This window comes from Gavia stellata, chromosome 22 (genome assembly GCF_030936135.1).
Source record: "Gavia stellata isolate bGavSte3 chromosome 22, bGavSte3.hap2, whole genome shotgun sequence".
NCBI lineage: Eukaryota > Metazoa > Chordata > Aves > Gaviiformes > Gaviidae > Gavia > Gavia stellata.
This window is the reverse complement of record NC_082615.1, coordinates 2285619-2297412: the sequence shown is the minus strand read 5'-3', so window position 1 is coordinate 2297412 and position 11794 is coordinate 2285619. Positions and strand designations below refer to the sequence as shown.

At 50.3% G+C, this 11794-nt stretch overlaps 1 protein-coding gene across 5 annotated transcripts in view; it reads right to left on the bottom strand.

Annotated features, from left to right (window-relative positions):
* Positions 1–837: 837 nt before the first annotated feature.
* NDEL1 (nudE neurodevelopment protein 1 like 1) overlaps positions 838–11794 on the bottom strand; it is a 28016-nt gene continuing 17059 nt past the window's right edge. For 4 of the 5 annotated variants that reach the window (XM_059828095.1, XM_059828098.1, XM_059828096.1 and 1 more), the window contains exons 8-9: positions 9348–9499; positions 838–1065 (exon numbers count right to left, since the gene is read on the bottom strand). In XM_059828095.1, the coding sequence (XP_059684078.1) occupies positions 978–1065; positions 9348–9499 (240 nt within the window). In that variant the 3' untranslated portion in view covers positions 838–977. Of the gene's footprint in view, positions 1066–6075; positions 6111–9347; positions 9500–11794 lie in introns of all 5 variants that reach the window. The other variant, XM_059828097.1, reaches the window with a different exon arrangement.

The following is an 11794-nucleotide window of genomic DNA, read 5'->3' as shown; positions in this document are numbered from 1 at the left end:
CAGTTGGATGAGTGGCTTCTTAGCGCTCTCGCAAAGTCCCTGTTGTGGAGATGCGTGGAACTCTGACTGATGAAGGCAGGGTACAGTGGGGCCGGGAAGCCATGCTGCAGGCACATGGGCACGGTGAGCACGCTACAGTGGCTGCCCAGCAGCTGCACTGGTGTAAGAGCACTGAGAGAGAGCGCTTCAGCAATGCCAAACGCTGCCAGCTCCCGCTAAGGCATTTGATGTTGCGACTGACATGTGCTGGGCCTGTGATGGTCACCTGCAGTGCGCTGCCACCCAGCACCTCCATCACGCTCTCTCTGCTGGGCACAGCCACCTCTGCCAGCTCTGCTCATCCTCCCCTGACCACTCCAACACAAGGCAGGAGGGGGACACGCACCAGCAGCGACAGCCGCATATCTGCCCAGCAGTAAGTTATTAAGCTGCAGTAACTCAGTCGCGTACCTGGACCTGATTCCCAGGTGCAAATGTCCAAAGTGCCATCGCACAGCCTCACCCAGGGCCCCTCTCAAGAGCTCAGAGCCATACTGGGAGGACGGCAGCTGCGCGTCCTAAGCAGCAGGCTGCTGGAGCAGGCCAGCAGGGAAAAGGGGAGCCTTTAAGAGGAGCAGCCAATGTTTGTGTCATGCCAAACCTAAGTTAGAGAAGAGATAAAGCGAGCGGCCAAGGATTGCCTGGCCAAGGTTTGGCGAGCAAGAAAGACTCCTGCATCTCCTGAAACAGAGCACTGCGTGTCTCAGCTTGTGTGGAACAGGGTGTGGGGCCAAGTCAGAGCGTCCGCTACAGTGACAGGAGAAAATAAACTGTATTAACATGACATGAAGGGAAGGGCTGTGAGCACAGGGTCTCCTCTGGCAGCACGGTTGCGGGTCGTGTTCCAGCGGGGTGGGAATGGGGAGGAATCGGGAGCAGCTCTTCTCTTGGTGGGCTGAGAAAAGCATCCGCAAGTCCGAACACGACCTCCCACAGGCTCATACGCTCAGGGGGAGCATGCCAGGCGCTGAGGATGGTCGGGATGCTCCCAGTCCGGGGGGACCTTGATCAAAGCCGTTTACTGCCCTGAGAAGCAACAAGAGACAGGCTGTTAAGTGACGAGCAGCCCCAGGAGATGGCACCACTCACCTCTCCCCACCACCAGCAGCTGGAAGATAGACCCCTCTCTTCCCTCCTGGCTGCATCCATCACCCTGACTGTACAGTGGCTGCTCAGTGCATGCGGGGCCAACATATGACTGTGACAGGGCTCCCACCTCCGGCTGCGAGGATCGGTGCTCACCCGAAGCCAGGACACACGCAGGTAGGTGCTCAACCCATTGCCAGGAGCAGGCATGTGCTGGCCAAGGTGACCAGCCTGGGAGGACAAGGGGCTCCTGCGCTGACCCTGAGCCTGCTGGAGCTACACGATCGGGTCTGTGCAGCTGAAGGTGCCAGGCACAGCAGCACTGCAGGCTTGGTCCCCACAATCAGCTCCTCTTCCCTCTTAATCACTGCCTGTTTGCCCGAGAGTGGCCGTTGCAGATGCCCATGAGCAATGCACAGCGCCCAGGGCTGGGGCCGTCACACAGCGGTGTGCAGCAGGACCCACTCCACCTATGTCCTCAGGTCCTTCATGGGTGGCTACACAATCTCTGCCAGGTAATGAGGATGGACACACAGACGGCAATGGCGCATGGGGTCTGCGAGAGCCGGCAGCACATGTCAAAGCACAGCAGAGTTGCCTCTATGCTACCCCACACATGGCTGGGCTGCAGCGGGAGCTCCAGGTGCCTCCACACCCCCAGGATCCGTGGGTTCCTCCCTTCCCCAGGCTGCTGGGAGAGGTGAAGGCGTGGAAAACCTGGCTTCCTGGTGGGTTGGGAGAGGAGCATATGGGTCTGACAGCTTTTCCATCTCTACTATGTTACGGCTTTGACAGATCTGCTGTAATTAGGCTCAAACACACAGCGTCTGCCCAGGCTCACCATCTGCTGACCACCACCACCACAGCCTTGACAACCAGAAGCGATTACGACCCTGTATCAGGACAGCACATCCACCCCCTCCCTGCCCTCGTGGTCAGGTTTGTAATACTGAAGGTGGGGGGAGAACCCCCACAAGGCAGGACAGGTCCATGCCTCGATCTCCACCTGCTCCCAAGAATTGCCTTTGCAGCACTTCACCTGCTCTGCCTGAACCACCAGCACCCCAGAAGATGCCATTCGGATCTCTCCTGTTCAAGAAAAAGAATCCCAAGGGCTCTACTGATGAGGAAAAAGCCAACCTGGGAGCTGGCAGCTCTGGGGCCCCAGGCTGCACCCACTGTAAGCACTCAAGAGGAACGCGTCCCGCTCACCACCATCACTGCACGAGGGACCAATGTGCCAGCAGCTCACATGCAGGTGGCTCTCGACAGCATCCCCAGGACAGATCAGTGCTGTTTGTGTGGTGCACGGTTCCTGTGCTGCCTATGTTCACTGGTGACCTTGCACCTTCCTGGATCAGGGATGCAACAACCCTGCCAGCAAACCCAGAAGGCTGCTGCCGTTGCACTCAGCAGTTACAAAATCCTTCCAGAAGAGCAGATGAAGAGCTAAAATCACAACACTTGCTAGCAAGGACAGATTCCCATGGTAACGCAGCTCACTCCTGTAGGGAACAGGGCTGTTTCCTTTCCCCATCTTGCTGTTAAAGATCCACACTAGCACAGCCTGGGTCAGAGCAGGGACAAACCACCTTTCCCACCTCCTCCCCATTAAGCTGGAAACTTCAACTCCCACTTGAGTGTTGCTTCAACAGATTTCAAAAGGCAAGCACCTCCCTGGCTGCAGGCAATAAAAAGCTGCTGGAAAAGGCTTAGGGGTAGATGTATTTCATTATTCTCATTTGGATGAAGGGACATGAAGCCAACCTGATCCCAACATGACTCTGCAAATTAGTTATCAGCTAGAAAGCACCTCTGCCAAGTAGGACAGGGGAAAAAAAAAAAAAAAAAGACCAAACAGGATTAAAATGTGGTAGTTTGCTCCCTTTTGAAAGGGTGACATTCTACAGATTTGTCATGTTTCCTGCACTAACTTCAGAGCTGCTCTTTGTGACGGATGGACAGTGTGGGATGGAGCCCGACTCCTGCCACATGCAGGATGCGGCCCGGCCAACACCAGCACCCTGTGTGGGCCAGCCACGTCTGCAACTTGGCTGAACAAGCACCAGTCTCCACTGGGACCTCCTGCCCATGCCACCTCCAGCGCAGCACAGCAGGACAGGCAGGCTGGGGAAGGCACCTGATCCCTTTCAAAAGGATCGCTCCCCACAGAGCCTGTCCTTGCAACCAGCCACACCCCACAGCACTGCACGGGGCCACGTCCCCGCAGTGCTCAAACCTTGGCACGTTATTCCCCTCTGCACCAAGCCAGCTACATTCCCCGCCACCAGGCACCTCCGTGCCGCCGCCTATCCGCCTCCCTGACATGATGTATTTGAATCAAAACCCAACGCGTGGTGTTAGCACATGGCGCTACACCAGGGATGGGCCAAGCAGTACAAACTTCTCAAATATTGCTATTTTTGGGGCGCCAACTGCTCCCAAACTGGGTTTCCAGCACCCACGCTCTGCCTGCGGGGAGAATGTCTCCCTGTAGCTGTCACCATCCGACAGATCTGCCTCTGCTGGCAGCTTCTCCTTTTAAATGAAGCAAGACATCTCTAACCCTCCTCAGCTCCTGCTCAGAGGCATGTTTAGCAGCTTGAGTGCCCTCTTCCATCTCCCAGAGGTACGCGAACAAGGCCAGAAGCCATGAAGCTGTCAGACGCTCAGCGCAGATGCCACATGGACGTGACAGGACCCTGCCTAAATCACCTGTGTCACAAATAATCCAGTGATGCCTGAAACAAGAAGGAAGACCAAGCCCCATCGCAGAGCCAGGGCGGCAAGAGGATGAGTGCTAGAAGCATAGTGTTACAAGTGTTAACCAGCACAAGATGTGGAGTGCTCACAGCACTACGATGCACAAGGCAGACATGAGAAGGCTTTCTGCTGAAGATGGAAAAGATAGAAACCCCGTTTAGAAGCCTTTTGAGGTTTCCCCATTGTTTGCTAATTAAAGAAAGAGAGCAGGAAGGCAGCGCAGAATGCTTGTTTGCAGCAGCTTCTCCCAGGATCAGCTCTTGGAGTCAGTTACCTGCATTGTTCATTGCATCCTGCCAGCCCAAACTTGCCCTTGGTGCAGAAATAAAGCTAAAGCAGCGGCTTTGATTTGCTGAAAGCCAGTTCAGTAACTAAGGCATAGGAAAAGGCTTCAAATAGTAGCAGCAACTGGGGGGATACTGAAAGCTGTCATGGCTGAGCTTACTGAGGTCTTACCCAGTCATGGATTTCTGTTGGTAACACGAAAATGCACAAAAAAAAAGGGGAAAGAAATCAGCATTACTGTCGTTAGAAACAGAGTTAAAGGAAAATAAAATATGTTAAGCAGAGCAACTGTAAAAAATAATGAATAAGATGTGCTGGATGACTCCTGCCTAACCTCCTAGAAGTGAGCTGGGAGAAGTAGTCCTTGTGCTCGGTCCCCGAGGTCTCAGACAGCACCGGGAGGAGCACACGCATCGCTCCAGCCTTCAGCCACTCTGCCCAGGCCTGGCACATGTGCGGGGCTGCTGCACAGAGCTGACCTTGCCCAATGGCCCAGAAACCTGCTCGCAGTGATTAATCCCAGCCAGCTTACCCGCCTCCTGCTTCTGCCTCGTTTCCCCACTCCTCAGATCTGACCCAACACACTCCATGGGGCCTGCGCTGTGCCCTTGCTCCAGGCTTCCTGAGAAACTGGGCTCCGGGGCGCTTCAAAGGGAGCCGAGAGCCCCAGTCCCTGCTGGAAACATCCCCTGCAGTGTTTTCTGATGGATGTTTCTGACTGCCCGTTCCTACAGCAGCGTGGACTTTGTGCCCATTTCCAACCTATCTCTCTGCTGTGTGATTGCTAAAGGCAGATTTTTTTTTTACTCATCGAGCTTTACTTCAAGCTGTATTTTGTACTTAGCACCTTATTTCCAAGACTCCCTCAACTCTAAGTATCCAACAAAAACCTCAGCAGAAGATTCTCCTGTAGCTGAACAGCCCACCCTAGAGGAGTAAATGGATGTGGTCAAAGCATACTTGGAGACCAGCCCCGCAAAAAAAAAAAAAAAAAAAGAGGAAAAATGAGTTTTCAGGCAGGTCAGTGCTTTGGAACAGGCCAGTTACTCTCCCAAGCAGCAGTTAACAGCACAAGGAGGTAGAGGAACACCCAGCGTGGAGATGTGAGGAGGAAGATGGGGTCAAGGCTGTGGCAGGTTAGGCTAGCAGGGACCTGCAGTTTGACACTGCAGGGAACTCTCCACGCTCCCTCAAGTGGCAGATAAGCGAGACCCTTAGTAGCTGCAGGCCGTGACTGCACCGAGCCCCTGTGCAGCAGGGTCTCCTCCCGCAGAGCCCATGACTCCGGTACTTGCGCAGCCTGGCTGGCACGACTGTGCCATCCCGGGTGCTTCCAGCTGGCACGGCTGTGCCAGGCAGGGATGGTGACACCGAGCAGCAGGACCGCTGCCTCTAGCCATGTGCTTCAGACCACGCTGTCCTCTCCCCCCGCTCTGTAACCTTGGCCGGCTCCGGGCACATCTGTGCCTTTGTTTGCTTTCCCATTATCCAGAACCACAGCAACCGAGCATTGGCAAGCCAATAGCCAACAAAACATTGAAGGAAAACCATGACCAAAGGGCAAACTAACTTTCAAAATTAACTAAATTAACAGAAATGATACTTCACCCTGCATCTCTGATGTGACCCATTCAATCAGAAACATGCACGTATTTGAAGAAATATTAATTAGATCAAGAAAGCAAGCAGCACTCAATCTTATAGCTGCAACAGGTCACAACACCAGAGAAGTTTATCTGAAGTAAGGAGAAAGAAAGATTATAGCCTCAGGCTTTGATCATGGACTGTTAGTTTGTAACGCTAAGAGAACTACCTCATGCAGTTAGCATAACCACCAACTCTGCATCTCCAAGCACCAAGTTAAAATGCATGCAGCTTATCATTGCAAATGAATTCATTTACCCATGACCAAGGTGGGGAATATGACCTTTTCACGCCTAGTGGAGAAAAATTGAAACAGGTTATGCACACAATAAAGACATTCTTGGGCATAACCCTGGATGCAAGAAATGGGGCAAAGCAAAGGTGTTAAACTAAACCTCACCAGACCTCTCCTCTTTGACCTCTGCATAATGAGACTCTGCTCTGCACGGGCAGGCGAGGGGTCCTATTGCAGTAACAACCAGCACTCCCACCACGCTCCACTGCTGCGGGCACATGACCCAGATAGAAGGCTAGAGCATTGCAAAGCACATTACAGGACATGGTATTACTCACCTGCATCTGAATTTCCCTGGAAAAAGAGGGAACTGTGGCTAACTTTTTTTATAAGGTGGACTAGAGAACAGAAAGAAGACCCTGATTTCACAACCTGATGTATTGCAGTGTCCACTGTGTAAATATACCTACATGCTTCACGAGACTGCTAGAAGTGGGCAAGCAGAGGCACTTCTCCCATTCAAATTTCAGCTTGTTTTATTAAAACAAAGCCCAACAGATTCACAAAAATAGCCTAAGAATAAACATCAATTACAAGGACTTTGACATTCAAGAAAGCAGGAAGGGGAGCTGGGAAGCAGTGAAGAAGGAGTTAATGCCCCAAGGAACAAACACCAAATGTTGGCTCACATACTGTCTCAGCTCTGCTGTTAAGTGCCAGGCCTCTGTGGAGCCCATCAAGGTCAGAGCCAGTTTCTTCCCCAGCTGGATTGAAGTTAATAACCAATTTACAACAATTACAACAACAAAAAATGAGTATCTATCTGAGAACATCTTCAGGTGCTGTTCTGCCATGCCCTGGCATCTAGACAGAAACATCATGTTCCTGAAGGAACAAGTCTGCAGGAAACTAATCTTACACCAGACTTTGCTGAGCTTTAAGAAAAAAGAAAAAACAACAAACGAGTAGATAAGTCCTGACTCTTCCAATTCTCCAGCAAAGCTTCAGTGCAAGCCCAGCTGTCCTCCAGGCTTCCCCTAAAGCGATGCTCAGGTAGTTTCTCCTACCGCTGCTGCCCTGTGCCAGCTCCTGCCTATCACTGCCTTCAGCTGCCTGCTCAGCTCCACTCAGCAAGCAAAGTGCAGGTGTTTGATGGGAGATGGAGACTCGTCAAACATTTTAACCATCAAAATAGCAGCAGAAGCAAAGTAAATGGAACTGTAGTGACATGGCTGAGTTACCTCTGTCCCAATCCCACCACCCAACAACTGGCTGTTCCTTAGGTAGCGGCTGGAGATTAGATCGGCTCTACAATGACACGTGGATGTTTCAGGCTCCAGCAACAATTAGGGGCAGGGAGGAGAGTAGAGGGGCTGGAGAGAGAGGAGGAGAAGGGGAGAAGAAAAGGCATGCCTTGACTCAGCCCCTCATGCCTAGCCGCCACAGCACGCTCTGGATCCGACGCCTGCCAACAACGCGTTCCAACACGGCTGGGAGCTCGGCTGCCGTGGCAGCGTGCGGGCACGACAGGGCTGACCTCATTTAGGTAACAGCTAGGTTTAGCTTACATGTGCAGACAAAGTTATACAGGTTTTACATAGCAGCTGTGGAGATGTATATGGCACAGGCACTGCCATCACCCCCAGCACGCACAGACCTCGACAGGGGCAGGAAGGCAGAGGGGGAGCCGATAGCAGCATTCAGGGGTGCAGAGGAGAAGGACAAGACAGCAGGGCCATGCAATGATCTCTAACAACTTGCAGATAAGCACATTGGTCCTTTCCACCCCCTTACCTAGCCCACTAACATCCTCCAACTCTGCTGTAGAAGTTATCTATCAGGAGGCTGGGTTTGTAAGCCTTTTTCAGCTACAGCCTGCGCCTAACTCCACACAGCCAGCCCAGGTAACAAGTGTGATGACAATCTGGATAATTAGAAGTGACCCCCACCACGCAGAGCAATCAGCTTATTCGTCACACCACACTCAATATAGCCATGCTCCCTCCTAAGCACAGCTATAATCTCTCCCTAGCAACTACCCTGACAGCTTGCACCTGAAACGCAGCCTGTGCACTGCAAGTGCGAGCACTGCTCTGGTGATGCATGGACCCCCTTGTCAGCCTTGCACTACGCAGACAATCCACAAGTCTGATTTGCACACCACACTGACTTTGTGAAGTCTCCAAACTCTTCCCTTCCAAAAGCAGCAAACAACAGTGGCTCTAAAAACTCTGAATGCCAGTTTCTAAAATGCAACTTGCCCTGCTACCCACGTAGCAACGCAATTCAGCTCAAACAAGGATGACTGTAGGAAGCTCAGCATGTCTGCTCTGTATAAGGCACTCTTCAGGTTGGTAACAGCTCATTTAATTTTCTAAAATAAATTCTGAATTGAGGATGTGCTGAATATTAGCATTAAATTGCACTGGCCTGAGGTTTATCATGAAAGACTACTACTGTGCAGGGAGCATGGAGGGTGTTTTGCCCAGTGACACCTTGCAATACCACCATGCTAACACTGGAAGAGCGCTGTGCTTTCCACCCCGCTCCTCAGGGCTCCTCATACAACCACTGGGCCCTGCGCTACGAGGAACTGTGGGAAAATCCTCCTGCTGAACCACTTTCCAGTATCCGAGAGGAAGCTCCGACCACAGGCGAGTCACGGGAAACACATGGGGTAGTCTTTCCTGTAAAAGCAGTTTCTGGCTTCAGGGCTGACGCACAGCACAGCCAGCATGGAGGCAGTTGCCCCCTCCATCAGCCAGAATTACGCTGTTACTGAGGTTTTCTTTTCCCCTAATAGAGGGGGAAGTAGAGCAAACAGGGCACCACCCTCCAAGTGAGCATTTGCTGACTGCACTCAGCTGTTCTCACCAAGGGAATCTCCAGCTTAGTGGTTCATATACTTCCCCACGCATAAGCGCACCAGTAGCTATGGCAACTCCACCACTACTTACTTGAGATCCTTTCGAAGGGCACGTTCACTTCACTAGCGGGTTTGCTGCCCGGGGTTTTTTTATTACCTGAGAAGCAGCCGCCAAGAGATTAGGCAGCAGAGGGACAGAACAGGCAGTGACATCCTACCAGCTAAGAGATAATCACGCTTGCTTTTCTCTTTGTTTTACAGAAATCAGTACTGTCACCTTCCCTGTCCCCTTGAGACTCTGACTCCACAAATTATTTGTCCTATAGGATGAAAGCTGTGGTGGGCTAAAGACAAGCCAAGAAAAACTTCTGCTCCAAGTAGCATCCTGAAACGCACTCCCCTTTAGGGCAAAAATATATCCTTACTTACCCTTTGTCAAAGAAAGAAGTATGCCCTGGATGAGGGTACTTTGTGCCGTTGCTGTTCATCATACCGCTGTTAACATTCCCTGAAATGTAGGATTTCCGTGATGCCTGGTCCTTTGCAAAATTTCTGCAAGCAGCTAATTTGGATTCTAAGGCCTGTGAAAGGGAAAAAAAGAAGCCTATGTCAAAAAAGGTAATACCATTAAGAGAAAGTATTTTGCTGCTCGAGTTCAGGCTTTGTCATGACCCCTAGATCACCATGATCAGGACCCCAGTGTGATCACCTTTGGCAAAAACTGAACTAAACAGGAACAAAGCTGTCATTTTCTCTGTCATTCAGCCACAAGGGAAACCCACACAACAAGATACTGATGCAGACTGCAAGGCATGACTCAGGTCTATTAGGGCTCAGATTTTGGAACATACCAACTCTCAATTAATTACCTAAAATAAGAAAGCCAACTCCTAGCAGAAGTTACCAAAACTTCTTGCTTCAGCAGCTGCAGTAAGGCTGGCATAAGCTAATCAGAAGACTAAGACAGAATTCTAAAGCAGAATCCTCAAGTTTTGGGAGGGACTGCGTATTTGGAATTGAATTTTTCCCCAGGACAATGCCTTCTAGGATTTCCTTCTTAATCTTGGCCCGCAAAACAAAGCCAGTTTCTTAAGCGCCATTGATATGCTTTAGAACAAGAAGTGCTACAGCCACAGCATCAGAAGGAGGAATCAAAAGCAGCAGCTAAGCCCATCTCCGTGGTCTGTACCTCATCTCTACTACTTCCAAGCCAGCCTGGTGAGATCTTTTTCCCCCTATACAAGGCGACAGTTTCTGCCTCATCCACTGACTCCTGGCAGGAGGGCGACCAAAATCCTGATTCTCTCCTTTACTTCAGAACATCACCTGCCCTTTCTGCTGTCTATCACAAACTGAGGCTTCACTTGAATATCCGTCCAGTCTAGCAGTAAGTCCTTACAACTATTTGTTACATCTACCCTGTACGTGCGGGCATTCAGACACCTGCAAATGCAGGGGAGACAAAAACTCATCTCCCCAAACACGGGGTTTGGTCCTGTTCCACATAGAAAAATATTCCATTAATAAGGCACTGACATGCCATCACAAGTAAGCAAACACTATACAGTCTTCTTCTAGAAATCCATGTAAGCTTACTTAGTGACTATATAGGGAGATATAGATAACTGCCTATCTCTTGGTCTCAAAGCACCTATCAGCTGGAAATAGTGTGATCTGTGCCAAGCGACTCCCTGTCTCAGCTGCAAGCAAGAAAGCTAAGGGGAAACTTCTTGCAGAGAAAGGGAGTCTAAGGCTTGCGATGAGACATCCTATGAGTAGCCAAACCCAAAGAAGTCCTGAACATCCTATAATTGTTACTAAACAAATGCGTGAGCCGGAATTTTGTATCAGTGGCACACCGTGTGTTTAAGAGCAGGCTGGGAAAGAAGCATGCTTATTTGGCATTTCCTGTCCTTGTAGAGTAATCACACAGGATTGTGACTAAGCTCCCCAAATCCTTGCAGACTCTTACTCACAATGATCCCATTTAAAACATGTCACTCCGTAACCCCGAGTTGTCCTGCTGCCCTTTCAAACGCACTACAAACTCACTGGCTCCAAATGAGAGCAATGAGGTAATTTTTAATTTCAAACTTTGCTAAAACAACTGTCTCTACTGCAGCTATTGCTGTTCTCTGTGTTAACCACAAGAGACAGGAACGCCAGCACCAGAGGCTAGATGCTGAGGCTATCCATGCTTCCACTCAAAACACTAACCACTGAGGCATGTCAACAAGCTTCTCATAACTCAAAAGTCATGTCTTCGTTCAACTGGAAAGCCTGGCATCCTAAACAACACTGTAACAGATGTTTAAACCACTTCTTCCTCGCTTATAGTGGTAATCCCTTTAAAGGCTCACGCATTTCACTTCCCCATTAACTACAGATGGGACCATTTGGCTTTCTCCTGATTTATTTTCTCACTTTCTTATCAAAGATTTCTAGATTTATTCCATTTTCAGCACCTGTTGCAGATCTCCCCAGGCACGAGGAGATACTGGCAGCGTGATCTCAGCTCCTCACTCGTGTGCAGCAGGCACCCAGAGTCTGAGGTCCAGCTCTGCATCTTGGTCTCATTACAGAGGAAGCTGCAGGCCCCATTTAAAGTAAGACCAAGTAGCTGATGGTGTCTAACCCCATATACCAAAGCGCTTGAGAAACTTTTTACACCAAATATGAATTTCATCACCCCAAATTGTCATCAGAACCCTAGTAACATGCTTCACAAATCAAGATAATTAAAAAAAAATACATTATCACATACTAAACACTGAATGTGGATGATTTGGAAACTGCAGCACGTATTCAGCATGGGCCAAGGTCTTGTTGTAATTGCACACAAGGATGAAAGCTCAGTGACAGCAGCACAGAGCTAG